The 20931-nt window shown below is 37.5% G+C and overlaps 5 protein-coding genes across 5 annotated transcripts; 3 read left to right on the top strand and 2 right to left on the bottom strand.

Annotated features, from left to right (window-relative positions):
- Nucleotides 1–773: 773 nt before the first annotated feature.
- LOC114725688 (uncharacterized) lies at nt 774–1787 on the top strand. The gene has a single exon (XM_028912222.1). The coding sequence runs from the start codon at nt 774–776 to the stop codon at nt 1785–1787; it is 1014 nt and encodes a 337-aa protein (XP_028768055.1).
- A 289-nt stretch (nt 1788–2076) lies between these two features.
- LOC114725685 (uncharacterized protein At2g29880-like) lies at nt 2077–3050 on the top strand. Its single transcript, XM_028912215.1, has 3 exons — nt 2077–2228; nt 2289–2358; nt 2460–3050. The coding sequence occupies exons 1-3, from the start codon at nt 2077–2079 to the stop codon at nt 3048–3050; spliced, it is 813 nt and encodes a 270-aa protein (XP_028768048.1).
- Nucleotides 3051–3795: 745 nt separating this feature from the next.
- LOC114725687 (pre-mRNA-splicing factor syf2) lies at nt 3796–6686 on the top strand. The gene is made up of 6 exons (XM_028912221.1): nt 3796–3857; nt 3974–4144; nt 4534–4734; nt 4817–5053; nt 5920–6056; nt 6142–6686. The coding sequence occupies exons 2-6, from the start codon at nt 4021–4023 to the stop codon at nt 6367–6369; spliced, it is 927 nt and encodes a 308-aa protein (XP_028768054.1). The 5' UTR covers nt 3796–3857; nt 3974–4020; the 3' UTR covers nt 6370–6686.
- Nucleotides 6687–7727: 1041 nt separating this feature from the next.
- LOC114725691 (aquaporin PIP2-7) lies at nt 7728–9200 on the bottom strand. Its single transcript, XM_028912225.1, has 4 exons — nt 8841–9200; nt 8448–8743; nt 8189–8329; nt 7728–8107 (listed from the first exon to the last, which is right to left on the bottom strand). The coding sequence occupies exons 1-4, from the start codon at nt 9124–9126 to the stop codon at nt 7988–7990; spliced, it is 843 nt and encodes a 280-aa protein (XP_028768058.1). The 5' UTR covers nt 9127–9200; the 3' UTR covers nt 7728–7987.
- A 3184-nt stretch (nt 9201–12384) lies between these two features.
- LOC114725693 (glycerate dehydrogenase) lies at nt 12385–15790 on the bottom strand. The gene is made up of 13 exons (XM_028912226.1): nt 15565–15790; nt 15371–15454; nt 15099–15239; nt 14606–14727; nt 14411–14492; nt 14064–14136; nt 13899–13990; nt 13733–13807; nt 13548–13655; nt 13389–13466; nt 13235–13279; nt 12790–12904; nt 12385–12701 (listed from the first exon to the last, which is right to left on the bottom strand). The coding sequence occupies exons 1-13, from the start codon at nt 15685–15687 to the stop codon at nt 12679–12681; spliced, it is 1161 nt and encodes a 386-aa protein (XP_028768059.1). The 5' UTR covers nt 15688–15790; the 3' UTR covers nt 12385–12678.
- Between the last annotated feature and the right edge of the window lie 5141 nt (nt 15791–20931).

Here is a 20931-nt window from a genome sequence, read left to right as displayed (position 1 = left end):
CTAGTATGAAGTAAGAGATGAGGCGTAGGAATGAATCGGTGCAACAAATGTTAATTCATTGTTTTTTGTGCTATTGGTTTGTGTGTCGATATATATCCATATGTTGATTTAGTTTCAGATGCCACGTTTTCCAATTTAATATATATAATCAAAAATTTTCATGGTTGTCCAACATGTGATGTTGACCACTTTTTCTTTTGACTTTGGATATATAACAATTTCAACACGTACATGTATATACACAAGCACACGCACATGTATATACATCCATGGATATTTGAAATTTTTTATGGCTGCCATATTTTCATTTGATATAAATTAGCTTTGGATTTTTAGTTTTTGGAAATAAAGCACATGAGGTTGCCACATTATCTAATTAAGGATGGAATATTTTAAAGCTTGTTGTATAAATTTAAATATAATTTACATAATATGCTTAAGATCATAATCCACTTCTTGATTGGCATTTATTTTGATCTATGATTATTTAGAATGTATTTGTTATGTCTCAAGTGGTTTTTATTAATTGGATGCATGTTAATGTGGTTTGTTAGATGGAATTGGGATTTCAAAACAATTTAGCCTTGCGTCGATGGTTGAATTTGCGTCAAAGAGCCCTAGCACTACTCACGTCTGTTTTTGTCTACCTTGTTACTCAAAGGAGGTGCCGTAAAAGAAAGATAAGTTATAGTATGAGCTCAGAACGAGAAAGGGTGCGTGAAGAAATAATGAGTCAATTAAGTACTAATGAAAAAAGTCGCAATATCATCCGTATGACTCCTAATGCTTTCCTAACATTATGTGCTTTGCTAGAAAGAGATGGTGGGTTAAAACCTACAAGATGGGCTACCGTGGAAGAACAAGTGGCAAAAACTCTTTACATACTAGGCCATAAAGCAAAAAATCGAGTAGTAAATTTCTTTTTTCGACGATCTGGTGAGACAATTAGTCGTCATCTCCATAATGTGTTAAGAGCCATCATTGAAGTAGGCGATAAATTTATTGTACAACCCGATGGGATAACTATACCTCCAGAAATCCATACAAATGATAGGTTCTATCCTTTTTTTAAGGATTGTATTGGTGCTGTAGATGGAACACATATACGTGTGAAGGTATCTACTAAAGATGCTCCTCGATATCGTGGTAGAAAAGAATTCCCAACACAGAATGTGTTAGCAGCTTGTTCATTTGATTTAAAATTCACTTATGTACTCACTGGATGGGAAGGCACAGCATCTGATTCTAGGATTATAAAAAATGCATTGACACGAGAGGATAAGCTAAAAATACCTGAAGGCAAGTACTATCTTGTGGATGCTGGTTTTATGCTAACTAGTGGACTCATTACACCTTATAGAGGAGTCCGTTATCATTTGAAAGAATATTCAGAAAGAAATCCACCCCAAAATTATAAAGAATTGTTCAATTTACGACATTCATCACTACGTAATGCAGTTGAAAGAGCTTTTGGAGTTTTGAAAAAAAGATTTGACATTTTAGCCAATTCATCTGAGCCTACTTATGGAGTGAAAGCTCAAACGCTTATCATCGGAGCATGTTGCATTCTTCATAACTACTTAATGAGCATAGATCCTAATGAGGATCTCATTGAAGAAGTAGATCGTGAACTTGCAACTCAATCAGAGTCTGATAATAATAATCATGAACGACATGGTGACAATGATGAGGCTGTCCAAGGACAGCTGATTAGAGATACTATAGCAAATGAGATGTGGATTGATTATCAAAATAGGCTGATGAGACGTGGTGGCTATGTACCCTGATCAATTTAAAGTTTGTGCTTTGACAACTTGCTATTTTAAGTTTATTTAAATTTCATATTTAATGTTTTTAAGTATGCTTTAACGAACTTGCTGCTTGCATTGTAGTAGTTTTAAAGTTAGACATTTATATATATATATATATATATCGTATTTAGAGTTTTAGACTTGTTGCTTTTAAGTTTTATGAATTGCAATAACTTATATTTCTCATATGGTTTTTGTTGCTTTTTGTAATAGAATGCCACCAAAATCAAATAACAATAAGCAATGTTTGAATTGGACAAGAGCTATGGATGACTACCTTGTTGATGCTTTCATGGAACAATATAATTGTGGCAACAAAGTAAATGGTACTTTCACAACCACTGCATATGAGAATATTGTGAAAGAGATGAGTGCTTTGCTTAATGTTGAATTAGACAAAGAGAAGATTAAGAACAGGTGGAAAACATTAAAAAAAAACTTCTCTGAAATTTATGATATTTTTAAAAATGGATTAAGTGGGTTCGCTTGGAACTCATCAACCCAGTTATGGGAGGCAGAAGATCAAGTTTGGGATCAACTTATTGAGGTTAGTTTATTTCAACATTTGTTGTGGAGCACTCTAATTAACATCTAAGTCTATAATTTATTCATTAATATTAACTACTGGTTGAATTTTTTCCTTTGTAGTCAAAGCCTAAAGCTGCAAATTGGAGATATATTCCTTTTCCCAACTATGATAAGATGGTGACTTTATACGGAAATGACAGAGCATCAGGGGAGGGAACTCATACTACAGGTGAAATGCGAAAGAGACGTCACTCAATCAATGAGGATGATTTTATTGATACATTCAACAACACTGATAATATTGCTTCCCAACATAATGTCAACATAGAGCATTTTGAAGCACTTGATAATAGTATCAATCAAGATACCTCAATTGGAGTTACAAGTGGTTCATCTAAAAAGAAGCAAAAGGGGAATTCAAATAGAGAAAAAGACTCTGAGTTAGATGGGATAAAAGATGTTATGTCTGAAGTTGCACAAGCTATGAAAGATGCAAATCAAATAATGAGAGACACTGTTAGAAAGCTTCCACAATTTTCGGGCGAACAAGTATGGAATATGGTTAAAGAATGTGGCGTCGCAACAATCTATATTGCTAAGATCTATAAAGCTCTCATGAGTAATGATGGGCTACTAAGGACATTTGCTGAATGCCCTTTTGTTGGACGGAAGGATTTGGTTATGGAAATTATAAATGACTTAGGAAACTGACTTATGAAATATTTAATTTGGTGATTATTTAGGGACTTTTAATGTTTAGTGATTTTGATGTCATGAATGACTTAGAAAATATTTAGTCTGCTAAACACTTTGATGATTTTTTATGCTTTTTGATGTTAATAATGCAACTTATTTTTCGCTTAAGTGGAACACATGATATTCATTTATGTTTTATTTCTAAATAAATTGATACTTTTTAAAGAATTCATATTTATACCACAAAAATTATGCAATAATATTTGATAATAATGATATAATATTTTTGTCATGATTATTCTATTTTTCTTGATATAATATGAAAGTATATATTCTTTATAATATGTATATTTGATAATGATAAAAAATATTTTGTATGATATGCATATATTTTATGGATATGTAAATATTTTATATATGTGGGGTAGCTTGTTTTTTAATATTCATAAAGTAGAAAATAATAATTTTGATATAAATATTAAATAAAATAATAAAGAAATCTAACTAAAAAAACAGGACATATTTGTCAACTTATAATTAGTTCTCCTCCCCTTCCCTCCTGAACCAAACATGAAACATTCCCTCCCCTCCTTTCCCCTCAAACCAAACAGCACTCATAACCTCCCCTCACCTCTACTCCCCTCCCTTTAATTAACCTCCCATCCCCTCCCCTCCATTGAACCAAACAGAACGTTAGGTTTCGTGAGAGTATATCATTTCCGCCTCAATAAACCCGATCTCGCTAGATACGAGTTTTTGCTCAGTTTTATTCCTCGGCTCATGTGTTGAGACGATTAGGTCGCGGCGACAATAAATAAAGGGGTAATTATAGCTCTTCCGATTCGAAGTTCTGCGAGTGCTTTTATGTTCGAAAAGAATGTTGAGCATGAAATATTTTGTTTTAATGTTAGAATCTCTGCATTTTTTTGATCGTGTAGGGTTATCTGCAACTGGTCTATAGGAGATAGTACTTTTTGCTTAGAAAATGTCTGAAGAACGAGCGGTACACCCGGATTGCCGAAATGCCAGTAATCCTTTCCATGAGTGTAGTGATTATTGCTTTAAAGTGATAGCTGAAGCCAAAACAAAGATGCAACAAAAGGAACCAGGTTAGTCTTGCCTCAATAATTATGGCCTTCTGTATCGATTGCATTTGACAGACCGAGGTAATAGTTTGCTTGCATAAAATGTAGGATATATTGTTCTCCAGTGGCGAGTTTATGTTCTTGGGCTCTTATTGATTGCCTAAATTACATGGTCGTATAAATAAATAAGGCTTTCATAGACTCTCTTGCAGAAGCTTGCCTTCTGATTAGAACAGTCTTTCCACAGGAGGGCGTTGTAATTAAGTTTGCTAGAAAGAATCCCTAAAAATGTTGATTTCGATTTTCAGATTTGCACTTAAGATTGCGCGACTGTATTGATGATATTTTATATTTGTATCAATCATATTGAACTTAACTTCTGTAATATTTCCTTCATTTTTTACGTCTATTAGAAGTCATACCAGCAAGTGGCGACAGTAAGCAAGGCCCCCCAGGTGACATGTATCCTGCTGAGTGCATAGATGATGAAAAACCCTATCTTGATGAAGAGCAGTCTGCTAGTGAAGATGAACATCCTGCAGCAGAAAACTTTGAACAAGAATACGCGAAACTTTCTAAGAGACAGAAAAAGTGGATGGAATTGAGGACAGATGGTAACTGTTTGAAATGTTGAGCTCAGAACTCTTTTTAGTCTAGACAAAATTAATATTCTTGTTTTCTTTCACTGGCAGCAAGAAGCAAAAAAACGTAATCAAATTGAAATTGCTGCTGAAAAAAAAAGGATGGAAGCTCCAGCAGAATCTCGGGGTATTTCTAAACAGAAGTGGCTTGAGGACAGGAAGAAACAAATGGGAAAACTTCTAGATGCAAATGGTCTGGATATGACTAAAGCATATATGCTTGACACACAAGAGTCAGCGGAAGAAAAGTACAAGAAATGGGAGAAGGATCCTGCTCCATTTGGCTGGGATGGTATGTTTTGTTCTTTTCCAAAAAAATAAGTTGGCATAATTGGTATGTTGTCCCCGTTGATGACTGTGTTCATTCCTCTAAGATGTTTGTATGCCTTGTTACTTACTACTTATTTCTAATGGTAAAATGCTTCTTTGGCGCTAGACTTCCATTGTTTCTTGAGGTTGAAGTGAGAGGTGCGTAGCACCCTACCCCTGATTGTAGGGGCCTGGCCTGAATTATAAAAAGGTCAGGACCTCGTGTGACTTTTGAGTGTTAAAATTTGATTTAAAACTCGTCACATTGAGCTCCAAGAGAGGAGCACTTTTTTGTCGATCTTTTTGTTATTTTGTCTTAAAGCTTTTAAAGTTTTGGGCCTAAAAGTGTAAGAAAAAAATTATTTTTTGATGGGCTTAGATTAATTAGAACTTCATTTCATTGGGCAGAAATCTAGGGAGAGAAAAGATTTGACTTGGCCCTACTAAACCAATGTGAACCAACCTTTCAATAGGCATGGTTTGGTTTAGTGAATAACTTCAAACTAACTGAAAATCTGATTCATAGTGAATCGATTGATTTCAGATTGTTTTTTAACGTGGACTTATTTATGGCCCCACAACTCGATGGGTTTTTGGTCCATTACTAGTAATTATTTTCTCTTCTTTGAAATTATGCCTGTATGTAATTTATTTATTTATTTTGGTGGATGAAAATTAACTATAGCTGTTTGCATTGAGGGTATCACGTTGGCAAATTGCATGTTGCTTTTAGGAAAGTTCTGCTGCTTATTCTATCTTGTTATTAACTCAAGCACAAGTCCATAAAACACTTTCTATGGGTTTAGAGTGATTCTAATGGGTACGAAGTTAATGCATCTTCTTGATCAGTTTTTAACCAGAAAACACTGTACAATGCATACAAGAAGCGAACCAAGAATATTGAGGTGGATTTAGAAGAATACAATAAAATGAAAGAAGCTGATCCAGAGTTCTACCGTGATGCTTCGAGTCTCCAATATGGAAAGGTTTGCTGCTAGAACCATACCAACTCTCACCGAGCCTGCTTTACACTGTGTACTTTGTGATGACTTTTGTTTTCATTCATGGCAGGCGCCAAAAATTTCAGAGGACAAGATTGACCGGATGGTACAGGAACTGAAGAACAGGGAAGAGAAGCTCAACTCATTTAGCCGGAGAAGAAAGTTCCATGAAGAGAAAGATATTGACTCGATTAACGATCGGAATGAGCATTTCAACAAGAAGATTGAACGAGCATTTGGGAAATACACATTGGAGATCAAAAATAATCTGGAACGAGGAACTGCTTTGCCTGACTGAGTCTTATGCTTGTGTGGGTGCTGTGTTGCGCTTTGGACAAGTCAAAGCTCACAACGGGGAGAAATGTTGTAAAAAGTTTAACATACTGGTAATAATTACTCTGCTTGACGGTGAGACTTGTCAAGGTCGCCCGCAGTTCTGGATGTAGGGGGCGACATTCATGACTAAACATTTTTATTGCTTTTTTATTCGTGTAATGTTTATGGTAGTTTGTGGAGTGATTCTGTGCTATACCATCTCTTAAAGCTCTCTCAAATGTGTTGGCGCATTATCACTAATCCCTCTGAGAATGTAACATCACTCGCTAGTTCTCCGTACCACTTGGAGTCTATTTTTCATTCAGCTGCTTTCATCTATTCTTACGATTAATGTGAAAGGATTGCCGACAAGGCCCAGTGTAGATGCTCTGTAGAACGTTTCAGCCGATTGCTTCTGGAATTAATGAAGTTGCGCGGTCCATCTAATAGCTGTACATTTCCTGTCGACTTGGACTGGTACAAGTCCAAGTGGGAAGTTTGACATCATTTTGGATCCATTTCGAATGATTTATAGATAATTTTTTACTTGTAATTAATAGACGAGATAAATTGTTTCAACTTATATAAAACACGTTTATAAATAATTTTTGACATAATCTTTCAACTATGACTCAGTTTTTAAACTTTTTAACTCGTGGAAAGCTCAATTTCTTATATTTTTCTTATTTAATAAATTAAATCGTGTCATATACATCTCATATTGAGCCATCATCCAACGATCCCATCTGGCCAAAAACATTAACATGGCCTCCAAATAACGACACTCGTTGAACGGCCGCAGTCCCTCCTTGTCTGACCCCTTTCTTCCGCTCTCTTCGCACGCTCACGGCGTCGGTGTCCATTCTCCTTCACCGGCCGCCAGCTTCGATTTTCGGTCCCTGATATCTTGTGTCATGTTTCCAAGAACATGAAGTTGTCTCGTCACCCATCTTCAAGTTCGTTTTTTCCCAATAATAATACTCCTCTGCCTTCCAAATATAAAATCTATTTTGTAACGTAACACACTAAAATAGATCTTATATTTAAAAATAGAATAATAATAATAATAAAGTATTTTTTTTCATCACTATCTGTAACAAGCCCATAATAAACAAGCCACAATTTACATAAAATTTACGTAAAACATATATAAGTACTGCAAATCCAAACACGCTCTAAATGACCCAATCTGATTATAATTCTCAAAACCAATTTTCCTGCTGTTTAGTTCTCACAACAGAGACGCACGGAGTTCATCCGACAAAACCACTGTAACGAACGATAGGGAGCAACTAATTGGCGGAAGCCTTCGAAGCTCCCTATTTCCCTTTCATCTCCAAATTCATTTCAAATTTGAGGTATTGTACTGTTACGGAGAGAAGATTAGGGGGTATGTATAAGCAAGAAATGGAAAAAACGACAGAGTCACACTACTCATGGATTAAGTACCACTTACAAGCTAGCAGCAGTAGACTGGCAAAAAAAAAAAAAGGGAATAAACAAATTAAAAGTCATAATCACATCTGATCCACACATAAACGAATAAATGATTAATTAATGCATTCACAGCTCTCTCTCTTCAATAATTTTCTGCCATTAATTTAGTTGGAGGGGTTGCTTCGGAACGATCCCAATGCCTTGATGGCCGCTGCTCTCAGAATATACTGGTGATACGCTGCCGCCGCCAATGCTCCCACAAATGGGCCAACCCAGAAGATCCACTGCATCCAACCCGTCAACAATTAATTACTTAATCCTCACACACAAGTTAATTACATTAAAGTTCAACAGAAAAACCATACGTGGTCGTCCCAAGCTTTGCCGTTGTTGTAGATAACAGCAGCACCGAAGCTCCTGGCAGGGTTTATCCCTGTGCCAGTGATCGGAATGGTGGCCAGGTGAACCATGAAAACAGCAAATCCAATTGGCAATGGAGCCAAAACCTGCAACGACATTTAATAATCAACTCACATACAGCACCAAAAACGTACGTACGAAATAAGTTACATCATCACTACTAGACTGACTGGTTCTGTGTACAGTGAAGTATTATTAACATACAGGAACGTGAGAGTCACGGGCGCTTCTCTTGGGGTCAGTGGCGGAGAAAACGGTGTACACCAGAACGAAGGTGCCGATAATCTCAGCGCCCAGAGCTGTGCCTTTGCTGTAGCCAGAGCTCACTTGGTTAGCCCCTCCACCCAGTGAGTTGTACGAGTGCTTCATGAACGCCTTAACCAACCCAGTGCCGCAAATTGCACCCAGGCACTGAGCCACCATATACGCCAAAGCTCGGATGAGTGACACCTTCCTCGCCAAGAACAACCCAAACGTCACCGCCGGATTGATGTGGCCACCTACGCAAACGCAACAAAACACGACAAGACAAACCGCTTCAGAGGCCGCCATAGTACATTAGATGGTGCGGAAATTGTGAGATGGGGTTGAACATACCAGAGATACCGGCAGTGCAGTAGACGAGGACGAAGATCATGCCACCGAAGGCCCAAGCGATGCCCAGGAGGCCAACGCCGTCGCAGGGGCCGGTTTGCTTTTTGTGGCCAATGACGGTGGCAACGGTGATGTAGAGGAAGAGAAGGGTGGCAATGAACTCGGCGATGAGGGCTCTGTAGAAAGACCAGAGCTTGAGCTCGGCCGTATCGAGGAGAGGAGCCGGCGGGGGGTCCACGTAGTCTTTGCCATGGTGGGCTTGGCCTTCTTCGCTCACTTCCTTCGACATCTCTCTGGAGAACTGACCGGGATAGCAAGAAAGAAACCGCGTTTGGGGGTGTCAATAACAGTGAGGAGTGAAGGTGAGAGGACGGAGGGTGTTTTTAAAGGAGAAAGAGAAAAGGGCCAAAAAAAAAGGGCTGGGGTTAATGGGAGCGAGACAGGGGCAACTTTGGAATAAAAGAAAATAGCCAGTGACAGCGGTTGGAGGAGAGGGGTGGGACCCGCATGAACAGCAAGACCATGTGAACTGGTGGGGAGGGGGAGAGAGAGAAGGCTCATCATGTCAGGCTGGAAACCACAATAGTGCCACGCCGGCACGCCTTGCAACGGTCATTTCTTGTCTTGTCTCTACGGTGCCCTCTTCTTCTTATCCATCTCTCCCAGGCAGCTTGTCGTCTTTACTATCAGTAACGTGAACGACGGTAACACTGTGTTTTTACTGTTTGGTTAAAAGGGTGTAAAAAAGCTGCGTGATTTCGAGGCAGGATGACCGTTGAGTACTCATTACTGAACCACTAATGGAGCCACTTATCTACCTCACGACTCCGTCCAGTAAAACAAAGGCTGTCATGGGTGGACCCAACCACGTCATCCACGGATATCACGAAAACAGTCCTCTTTTAGGGGTATCTAAAAAGCCAGCGTTAAAAACAAATGATATTGACAATTAAAATTTTTAACGATAAGAAATAATATTATTACGATTACGAATTTTCGAGAGAAATTTATATTTTAAATTTGTTTGAGTAATTAGTGCTCCTGAATAAAAATTTTGGAGATAAATTTGTACAGTAACCATTTGTACATCATGTTTAGATTAATATAGTTGTTAGATTCCTAAAAAGAAAAAAAAATACATGTAACAAGTGAGTGATAGGTGGCTCAACAATGATGGCATGATTCCATAATTATCTGTTATTGTTCCTTGAGCGCAAAGCTATGCGGTAATAATGGGGAACTCTTTTTTATGACTTTCTTTAGAGGGAGTGATTTTCATCAAACTTTTGGCGATTCCTTCCACCTTTAATCAACCAAAATCCAAGTAAGTAATCAAGTAGCATATAATACATTATCTGAGGGGTTCAAGCTGACCTGGATTGGGCGAAGAGATGCGTTGTAAATGTCTGTTCTTATTCAAAATAAAATGGGACAGAAAAGGATGAATATTTTTTTAACATTCAGTAACTTTTTACGGTCACACGTTGATATGCTTTAGAACAAAACAATGAATGATATGGAGATACACTCATATGCATGCCATTTTGACCAATAGTATGATGGAGAAGCTGAAATGCATGATACATGTATTTGTCTTTGTCTGAACCTAATTTAAATGTCCAAATCAATTTATTGATTAAGGTTGTAGACGGCATACATGAGTTAATTAAGTATATGAGTATGTGATCAAGGCCTCAAGGGACTCGTTTTTCTAACATGAAGATATATGGCCATGCGAGTGAAGTGAGCTTTGAGAAGCCAAGGGCGGGTAAAATGACTCCAGCCTGTAAATTAAACTTGTACGACTTCTTTTTTAGCGGAAAGGAACTCAGTGCCCTAAGATGGGACCCTTGAGTGGGGGACGTTGCAGAAAAACGAAGAAAGGAAAGGGTAGTTGGGATAAGGTGGAAGAGATAGAAAGACGTGCTGCTGAAAAGGCATAGCTTTTGCTTTTTCAAAATTGACGATAAAGCCAACGGTCCTCTCATCTTTTGGCCAATTCAGCTGCCCTCCTTACCTCCCCTCCCTTTTTCTTTTACTTCTCTGCTCATTTTCAACATACTTCACATTAAAAAGATTTTGAAATTTTATTAATTTTTATTTAAAATTTAACAATTTTTTAACTTCATTTCTATTTAATTTAATATACATTATACCTCATATTAATAAAGTTAATATAATAATAAATGAAGGTTAGAATTATATATCCATATAAAAGATTTCTCTTAATACCCTGTAAATAGGATAAAAATATCTTTTCTTTTTGTGCTATAAATAAATAGTACCAGACGAGCATTTCATCCAATCTCAATATCCTCCTAATAGGAATTTCGATGAGACTAAACACAGCAAAAATATTCATTACATCAATGCTGGTTGGATTAAGTCCAAAAAACGCGACTAAATTACAAGAAGATCCTTGGAATTTAACTTGCTTTTTTTCCTCCTTCCCTCACCATCTCATCCTTCTCTCGCGCTCCCTTGTTTGGAATTGTTTATAATGAGCACGTTTACTTAAATCAAAACAAAGTTACTCCCATATTTTACCCCCCGTAAACTGTAAAATCACCGCAGCAAAGCCAGTCCGGAGCTTCAGATTAAACCGTCAATCATATAACCTTGTCTTTTTGGATCCATGATTGCAACCGCTGCTCAGATTTTGGTGCCCGACATTCATTCCTCCTCTCTGGCTCCGGTTAAGTGCTCCGGTAAAAGTACAGTGCTTTGAATACACATATGATTAACTGTTTTCTTGAGTATTGCCCTCAAAAAAGGCCCTTCTTCTTTGCTCCACACCGCCATGATTGCTCCGGAGTCTATCACTTTCTTGACGATCTTCCACGTCATCGAAGAAAACATTTTCGTTGGGAGTTTTAGAATTCACCGTTTGACTCCATTGCCTGCATCACCACACAGGTAACACATAGTACGGGGATTTAGACAACATGGTACGAGAGACAGGTTCACCTTTGTTGCATGTAGACTGTAGAGCGCAGAAGCAGCATGTCGAAGGTTTAAAAACCATATATGGACCCACAATCAAATGAAGTTTGGTCCATAAAATTCATTCATCAGTGGCTATTCGCTCCACACCACAAGTTCCCCCTCTGGCTGCGCAGGCCTCAATGACAAATGATTTTATGATTTATGATCATGTACGCCGTCAGAAAATGTGGCTTCTTCTTTCTTGGTATAATAGTTTCCATGTCTTCATTCTCAGTTTGGTTAAGAATCTACTTTGTTCTGGTAATCATTTCATGACCACGTAAATTCTTTTATTCTTTTCACGTCAAAATGCAAGAACTGTTTTTTCATTCTCAAAATCACTTTTTATTTTACTCAAAGGAAATTACAACTTTCAGAAAATTTCGGTGAAAGACTTTCCAAACGTAGCATATATTACCTTCCTAACTAAAATTCCCCGAAGAAACCTTTGAAAAACCCTTATCCAAACGGCTCCTTCGTGTCTTCCATTTGCAAATCTCTCCTACATAAGCACGAAAGCAGACACTCTGTAGTGTACTACTGAAATGATATGTCTCATGTCTGAAGGAAAAGATACCTGTTTTTCTTTCTTTTATATTTTTTTACTATATTCCCCAAGTCATAACTTCATTCATGCTTAATCCTTGAAAATAATATAACAAGCAGATGAAGCCAGTATTATAAAACAGAAGTTGTACATAGACTGTCATCAGTCAAACATAAAGTAGAGACACATGCCAGAGCTCTCCTAAGGTAATTATTTCGATCATGTTACCCCGAGCCCAACTCAACATACAAAATTTTGTTCACTTTTTGCTCTTGAAGGCCCTCGCAGGATCAACGGCATGCGTGCATCTTACAGCTTTGAAACTGGCAAACCTGCATTGATAGAGAAAGAAACCATAAAGTTTATTGTCCTCAACAAGAGGTTCAAAAATATTTAGCTCCAAGTGCTATGATATCATACTCAGGGCTTTGGCATTAACAATGCTAGGACATGCAGCTGGAGGAGGAGCATTCTCATTGAGGAAAGGTTCCACCCTGTTTGGATCAGACCAGACTGGATAGCCTTTAATTTTCCCCTGAAATTTTAACAAACATCAGTTTCTTTCCACGCATGAATCACTTACATGCAAAAGGGTTTGGGATCATTTGCGAAGAAGTAAGTTTAAATTTTTGTACAGCCATTTGTACCAAAAAGAGAAACAAATCCTGGATGACAAGGGAAGAGGATCCACTGCTGCTAGAAATCAACAATAGCAGCACAGTGATGTGCTGTTTTCTGCTCAAGTTTCATATTTCGTCTTTTAATATTTAAAATCACTATTTGTTAAAACTACTTAATAAACAATTCGATACTGTGTAAATATTTTCCAACAGCCAAAGATCTAGCCTCAGATAACGAGACATACCAGAACATTCAGAGCAGCCAGTGTCGCCATTCCCTCTCGGGTCCACTGCAAACAAAGACGAAGTAATTTTGATGACTCTTAGAACTTGTCATCCTTGAAAGAGTAGATATAACATATCGTAAGTCTTTGGCACAATATAAGGGAAAGGTATTACCTTGGAAGCAGACGCGATATGGGGTACCACAATGGCATTCTTCATTTCTGCAAGCCCAGGTTTCATGTAGGGCTCATCCTGATGACAGTTAATTCTTTTTAATTGTCAAGAGATGGATTAGAAATTATGCTTATTGTAAGACACAAAAGTTAACATTACCTCAAACACATCAAGGCCTACTCGAAACATTGGATTCTCTCTCAAATGCTCTACAAGAGCAACTTCGTCAATAACTGGCCCTCTACTGCAGTTGATTAGAATTGCTTCCTGTGATTGGAATAGCATCATTGCCACATTTTACATCACTTTAGGCCGTTAATAACTAAGCACTCTTCAAATTTTACCTTCTTCATCTTTGCAAGACTTTCCTTGTTGACCAAATGATAGGTGGTTTTGTCCAAGATAGGATGGAGACTAATCTACAATATGCACCGGCAAAAGCCCATTTGATTTGAAACAATCAGAAAAGACAAGTAAGTTTCGAATTAATTCTTGGCACAGATTTCTTACAACGTCTGCCTGCACAAGCACCTCTTCCATGGATGCTGCCCTTTTCCAAGTTACTGGTTTTTCACCACTTGCTTTCAGGAATTCACCATAAGCTGCAATGGTGAAAACGCAAGCCATCAGCTGACAGAGTTTTGTATCGGTTAATAAGTCAAGTCAAGAGCATGCCTGTGACAAACTTCTCTAGGCGGGTGGCTTGGTACAGATCATAGTAAATTAAGTTCATCTTAAACCCTTCAACCTAAAACAGCAGAACAAAAGTTTTTTCCTGTCATCTACGGGGCAAAATGTTATTTAAACTAGATTAATGCAGAATCAGAGTCAAATTGAAATCAAGTCTGTGACCGAACTTGACATTACCCTTGTAGACTAGTCAGTTCTCAGCAAACTACCAGTTTGACAAATATAGCATTCAGCTATTGACCAAAATAAGTACAGCTTTCAACACATGCAACTCAGTCAAATAAGCTCAGAGGCACTTAAAGTCTTCAATATTTGATTTAATGGAAGATTACCATCATTCTCGCATAAGCCGATCCAATACGACCAGCTCCAATAACACCAACAGTCTGTCCTTTGAGCAAGTTTCCAACAAATCTATGGGAGAAGTAAAGAACTTATTCCAGCCATTACAGGAGTATGTAACTTATTTCAGCGCATAAAAGATGAGCAAAGAAGTAAAATATATATTTTTATATTTATATTCTTACAAATGAGGAAGCCATCCATCGTATAATCCAGCCCTCATGAACTCATCTGCCTCAACGATCCTTCTAGCAGCTGCTAAAGAAAGTGAAGCTGCCAACTCTGCTGTTGTCTCTGTCAGCACTCCCTACGAAATGAGCAACAAAATGAATTTCAGAACTTAAAATCAGTATTTCTCTCAATCTTTTGTTGGAATCATGTTAGAGAATGTAATAAAAGCTATTTATGCCTTTATGGACACCTACGGTTAAGTTTTCATGTCGAGGTTCCCCCCCCCCCCGGCCATTAGTTTGAAATGGTGAATGATTACCGCCCAATTGATTTTTTTTTTTTTTTGGCCAGTAATTGCGCAATAACTTATCTATCGTTTTATATAGAGAAGAAATATCTCGTATCTGCCATTCAACAAACCTACATAAATGCTAATTTTTGCAACAAGACAAATTGATTGCATTTATTAAGGTTTGACATAATGCAGTGAGGGGAAAGATGACTTACAGGAGTATTTCCAACAGCAACACCGTACTTGTTTGCAGCTTTGACATCAACATTGTTATAACCAACTGCCATGTTACTGAAAGCTTTGCCTCCCGCTCTGCTCAATGCGGAAAACAACTCTTCTCCCCAGTCTTCTGTCAGCTGTAGCACGAACTCATTTTAAAACAAAACAAGGGAACACAGAAAACAAAATCAAAGAGCCTAGAACACCAGAAAGATTGAAATTCTCGAACTTTTCTCATTTCTGGTATGACCCCTTGTATTGTTATTACCTGGCCAATAACCCCATCACACTTATCACCAATTAAGGCAATGATATCTTCGACAGACAGAATAGTTTTCTTCTGGGTACATATCTGAGCACGAACGAGAGAAACTTGGAGTCATTTGCACAAAGGAAAAACACTAAAAGCATCTCAAGAAAGAGAAGCAAAATAGCAGAAAAGGATCAAAGGAAGACAATTACTTCAACACGACAATCTTGCTGGATCAGGAGGTTGATCCAACGAGTTCCGGGCATGGATTTGGTGCTAACGACTCTGTATTTGCCATTTGGGTTCCAAACTTCGATGGACACCGGCTTGGCCATGAAGAGGAGCAGCAAAAGAATTCAGAGGTGGAGAGTGAGCGAGACAACAGCGAAATGAAATTTCAGTTAATGAGTTTGGTGATCTCGTGTGAAGGGCAGGAACAAAACGTTTTATGCTAGGCCAATAAGATGGGTCCATGTGGAGGATTAATGAATTATTGAGATTAGTCTTGTTGAGTATAGGCTGGTGTAGCAGCGTGGTTGCCTATGGGATTTTAGCCTTAACAGATAAAGGAAGTTGACGAGAGGCAGATATGGATGGAAGCAATGCACCAACTGTTTCAGCCTCTCGTTGGTACAAACACAATGGATAACGTATTAACGTATGTGGGTGGGGTTAAGGTGCACCCAACACCTCTAAGTATTTTGCCAGGTGCACCCAATGGCCTAAAATAATTTATGGTGCAATTTTACTCTTAAAGTAATTAAAATGGTGCACCAGTATCCCATGCTAACAAATCTGTTACTTTGACCGTTAAATTGATGAGTTAGCACAAGTTTGACCAAAATAATCTGACCTGACATGTCTAATAAGTAGGTGATGTGGAATTTTTTTCGAGGTTAAGGTGCATCCATCACCCCCAAGTATTTTCCCAAGTGCACCCAGTGGCCTAAAGTAATTTATGGTGCAATTTTGCTCTCAAAGTAATTAAAATGGTGCACCAGTATTCTATGCTAACAGATCTGTTACTTTGATTGTGAAATTGATGAGTCAGCACAAGTTTGACCAAAATAATCTGACCTGGCATGTCCTATTTATAAGGCACTTCCAGCATGTTTCACACAGATCAAGGAAAACCTTAAATTTCATTAACTTTCATTTAAATTTAATAACTTTCCAACATTATCCCTATTTAATATACATTATATCTCATATAAACAAAGTCAATACAATAATAAATGAGGGGTAAATTTGTATATCCATACAAAAAATTTCTTTCAGTGCCTTATAAATAGGACCACAAAATATTTTCTCTCTCTACCCTATAAATAGGACCAGAGGAGTATCTCTGAAAAAATTTCTTACTCTGAAAAAAATTCCAAGAGCCAAAGAGAGCATTTACTAAACAGAGAAAACAAAGCAGTGGCAGACGAAAAAAATTCCACATCACCTGCTTATTAGACATGCCAGGTCAGATTATTTTGGTTAAACTTGTGCTAACTCATCAATTTCACAGTAACAGATCTGTTAGCATAGGGTACCGGTGCACCATTTTAATTACTTGAGGGCAAAATTGCATCATAAATTACTTTAGGCCACTGGGTGCACCTAAAAAATACTTGGGGGTGCTGGATGCACCTTAACCCCGAAAAAACTCCACATCACCTGCTTATTAGACATGCCAGGTCAGATTATTTTGGTTAAACTTGTGCTGACTCATCAATTTAACGGTCAAAGTAACAGATCTGTTAGTATGGGATACCGGTGTACCATTTTAATTACTTTGATAGCAAAATTGCACCATAAATTACTTTAGACCATTGGATGCACTGACAAAATACTTGGGGGTGCTGAATGCACCTTAACCCTATGTGGGTGTTTATATTTTAAGGTTCGGAGAGTCATGGATCATCCGCTGTTTTTTTGTGTGTACTTAAGTTGGGCCACAAAGGGGAAAAAGTGAAGTTGAGTTGTCGGGCTTCCAAGTTAGCCCAATTCATCAAGTCAAGTTGAGTTGTTGGGCTCCCATGTTAAGTTACCAAATATAAGTTAGCCCAACTAATCAAGGTGTTGGGCTGTCAATATCAACATGAAAAAAAATCATCAATGAGAATTGGGTTTAGTAAAAATTACTTGTCGCTCATATGACTAATCAAAATTTAAATCCATATTCAAAGAAGCGTTCATAGTTAGTGCATAACAGTGTCTAGATAGGATTTTCTTTAATAAAAAGATGCATGTGCATAAGAGGAAAAAAACATGAAAAAAAAATCACAAATTAAAATAACGAGCTTATATTTCTTTTAGAAAAAGGTGAATGAATTAAAACATCTTTTTTATTTATGTTATAACTATTTTGAAAAATCACTTGAAACTTTTTTAGAGAAAAAAAAGAGAATTGCTCCAACTATCCTTCCAACCATGAAGTTATTGGTCGTAAAATTTGGATCTTTATGATTGTGTTTTCTTTTAGTATATTTTTCTTGAGAAAACCATATTGGAGGTACTTATACTTTCTCTCAATTTTCAATTTGGTACCTATGTGTTTTTTGTTCTTAACTAAATCTTTAATTTTGCTATAGTAACATCATTAATCCTTATGTAGACACTAAAAATATCAATAGAACAAAATTATAAGAGCTAATGTTGCTAAAAAGATAAAATTAAATGTTTAATTAAAGGAAAAAAAACATAGGTATCAAATTAAAATTGAGAGAAAGTATAGGTACCTCCAATATGGTTTTCCCTATTTTTCTTTTCTAAATTATGGACTATTCATAATCTTTGACGTTTTTAATCATTAAACTACGAATTTGGAATCCAACAAGACAAGATAAAAAGCAGGAGTGGGGAAATGGGATGTCACTATCGAGAGGGAAAAGATCAAAGAGCGTGTGGCAGACACACGAAAGTGCAAGCCAAGTGCATGGGGGCTGGTGCGGTGGGCACGTCCTGTTTGGCTGCAATCTCGATTTGATCCAAACATAAAATATGAGGTGGCCCTATCAGCACACGCCACCTCTCCAAATCAGCACGCTCCATCTTCTTTTCTTCCCACCATTCATTCTAATCTACTTTTCTTTTAAAAAAACTAAAAAAGAAGCTGCCTTATCTCCAGATCATTGCCCTCTTTATGTCGATGACAACTAGTGATGTTAGTTTTAATTTTAATTTTAAGCATAAAGTTGCTGTGATGGAGCCTCGCACTCGTTCCTGTAACATGCAGCTTGCTCGGTTTATTTGATTTTCAAGCCAATTTTCCCTTTTTGAAAAAATAACTTACTCATCTTTATAAACCAAACATATCTCATTTTTCATTATTCTGAGGTCAAAGAATGTAAACGGATTCTCAGGCAACGAATCATACACATGGCCTACAATCTCAACCACTCATGGGTATGAAAATGTGTTAATATTTGAAAGAGAGGTTGCCCTTGGACTAATCTCCCATCCTATTATTGCAGCACGCACGTCTCTTTAACCCCATAAAGAGCAGGAAGCCAGAAAGCTCCAAACTTGGAATTGGCCTGTGTCATTAAATTAACAAGCAACTTGTATTCACTCTTCCATCGAAAAACAAAAACAAAAGCCCCTGAGATTCACTCCCATGTACGATAATGGCCACTGATTCTAATTACACTTTGGTTGGCAGCCTCATACTCATAGCTCTTACCAAAAGCCAAAGGGCCAGTCAAATCACTCCAGCCCGACCCTTTGGTCCTGGTCGGCATCAAATCTCACATTCTTTTCTCGCATACACTCAATTTTGTAAATATTGGCCATTTGTTGACCACCAAAAAACTCAGCCTTCTTCGGAAAAATTTGCATAATCACAATAAAGCAGGAGCATTGGTAGAAAATAGAAAATGACTTTTCACAATCGTACAATAATAATGGTGAGGAACTTGTTTACAAAAAAAAAAACGTTTACATTCGAATTTGAAGTTTTCCTTTGCCATTAACAAATTTGAAGTTAATTAAGAAATTTGTGGTATGTGGGTATATTGGTAGTATTTGCTCTCCTTTTTTTCGTCCCCCTTCCCTTTTTCGCATCCGGTATTTTTGAGATTATACTGGTTGGTTACGACGGTTAATTAGAATTCGCCTTCTGGTTGGTGGTCAGACGGATCTCTCCCCGATTCAAACCTTTAGTTTACGTTATTGTGTTTTAGGTCGACGGAGGGTTTTCTGTTTTCTCGCACGGCAAAATGTTCGGATTTTTAGTTGGTGTTTGGCCAAGAAATAAGTTAAAATACTTTAACTTTCGATGACTTTCTGGACCGGAGCTTATCCAAGAGTTCCTCTTCCTCCTCTCCTCTTCATCTCAATCTTCCACTTCTTGCCAACTTTTGAAGCCATGGAGAGGCTTATATCCTCTTCTTCTTCTGCTTCTCCCAAATTAATCTGAGCCCTCATATTTCTTTTCTTAGTCGAAAGATTCGATTCGATTCCACTAGATTCATTGTTCCCACATCAGCGCGTTCCATTGTTAGGCGGGCCAGCTCGATCTCTTTCAAACATGAAAACCCATGTTCATTTTCGTCTACTACTCCCTCTTTTGCTTCATCACTACCACCGCTTAATTTGCAGTCCCATTCTCCTGGTGGAGGCGGCTCTTCAGAAAAGTCGGCTCGCGAATTCGGCTTTCTCAATCAGATCACAGATGGGGCTTCAGGACAACGGAAGGTTAGTTAGTAATTCGTCTTTTCGTCATTTGGAAAGAATGAATTCTCGTTTTGGGTGGATCTGTAAAGATTTCTTAAATCTGGCTTGCATTTGCTTTTAGTCCCTTGCGTCGGATGTTTGTGTCTCGGTGGCATACTTCCGCCAAGCCGGTTCTTTCGTCATAGAAAGGTTTACTAATTTTTTTTCTTTTCTGGTTGCTCTTTCCTTGTCAAATGATGTTTAATGTCGGAAACAATCAGAAGGAAACTTGGTGCGTTCAACAAATGTTTGCGTTGGAACGCTTTTTTTTCGAATTAGTAATTCATCTCCACTCGGCAATCTGCAGCATTTAGCTCCGTTATTGTTGTTGTTGGAAGACGCAGAACATCTTGTTGTCTTTGATCTGTGCAGAATCCTTTAATTATTTTGAAGTCTAGGATATTATATGAACACATTATAAACCATTATAATTTAGCAAATAGTTGAGTGCGTTTTTAAGATGTGTTGCGTACTAGAAATAGGCTTTGATGGAAAAGCATAAAATTTATCATTACCTGACTGATATCTTATTTACGACTCCAATTTTGGACAATGTTATGTGATCGGCAAAGTTTTGCATGAAAGAAAGCTGCTAAAATTAATTCTTTGCATATTGATGTTACTAAATCAGGTTTTATTACTGAAATGGCCATTGAACCATGCTTAACTGGAATAGACTGGGATACATGAAACCTTGACTGAGAGCTTACTCTGTTGGTATCTTGTTTTGACACTGGTGTATCCCTTGTGTTGATATTCTTGAATCATGGTAACATTTGGGCTCCGGTGATTATATATTAGAGTTAAGAATACATATAATTACAATTTTCCAGATATTTGAAAATCCTTTGACTTTTTTCTCAGGTAATAACAGCTCG

This window comes from Neltuma alba, unplaced genomic scaffold, assembly GCF_004799145.2.
Source record: "Neltuma alba isolate B1F8T4 unplaced genomic scaffold, ASM479914v2 tig00012261_pilon, whole genome shotgun sequence".
Taxonomy (NCBI): Eukaryota; Viridiplantae; Streptophyta; class Magnoliopsida; order Fabales; family Fabaceae; genus Neltuma; species Neltuma alba.
This window is presented reverse-complemented; position numbering and strand designations above follow the sequence as displayed.

What these genes read in the sequence shown, in the direction of transcription:
- LOC114725687 (XM_028912221.1), top strand. Translation starts at nt 4,021, where the DNA reads ATGTCTGAAGAACGAGCGGTACACCCGGATTGCCGAAATGCCAGTAAT. An exon ending in GATGGAATTGAGGACAGATG is followed by an intron (nt 4,735 to 4,816) that starts GTAACTGTTTGA and finishes ACTGGCAGCAAG; the next exon opens with AAGCAAAAAAACGTAATCAA. An exon ending in TGCTCCATTTGGCTGGGATG is followed by an intron (nt 5,054 to 5,919) that starts GTATGTTTTGTT and finishes CTTCTTGATCAG; the next exon opens with TTTTTAACCAGAAAACACTG.
- LOC114725691 (XM_028912225.1), bottom strand. Translation starts at nt 9,126, where the DNA reads ATGTCGAAGGAAGTGAGCGAAGAAGGCCAAGCCCACCATGGCAAAGAC. An exon ending in CTGCACTGCCGGTATCTCTG is followed by an intron (nt 8,744 to 8,840) that starts GTATGTTCAACC and finishes GCGTTTGCGTAG; the next exon opens with GTGGCCACATCAATCCGGCG. An exon ending in CCCGTGACTCTCACGTTCCT is followed by an intron (nt 8,330 to 8,447) that starts GTATGTTAATAA and finishes ATGTCGTTGCAG; the next exon opens with GTTTTGGCTCCATTGCCAAT.
- LOC114725685 (XM_028912215.1), top strand. Translation starts at nt 2,077, where the DNA reads ATGGATGACTACCTTGTTGATGCTTTCATGGAACAATATAATTGTGGC. An exon ending in AAAGAGAAGATTAAGAACAG is followed by an intron (nt 2,229 to 2,288) that starts GTGGAAAACATT and finishes AAATGGATTAAG; the next exon opens with TGGGTTCGCTTGGAACTCAT. An exon ending in TTTGGGATCAACTTATTGAG is followed by an intron (nt 2,359 to 2,459) that starts GTTAGTTTATTT and finishes TTTCCTTTGTAG; the next exon opens with TCAAAGCCTAAAGCTGCAAA.
- LOC114725688 (XM_028912222.1), top strand. Translation starts at nt 774, where the DNA reads ATGACTCCTAATGCTTTCCTAACATTATGTGCTTTGCTAGAAAGAGAT.
- LOC114725693 (XM_028912226.1), bottom strand. Translation starts at nt 15,687, where the DNA reads ATGGCCAAGCCGGTGTCCATCGAAGTTTGGAACCCAAATGGCAAATAC. An exon ending in ATATCGCGTCTGCTTCCAAG is followed by an intron (nt 13,280 to 13,388) that starts GTAATACCTTTC and finishes CTTTGTTTGCAG; the next exon opens with TGGACCCGAGAGGGAATGGC. An exon ending in TGTTAATGCCAAAGCCCTGA is followed by an intron (nt 12,702 to 12,789) that starts GTATGATATCAT and finishes CTATCAATGCAG; the next exon opens with GTTTGCCAGTTTCAAAGCTG.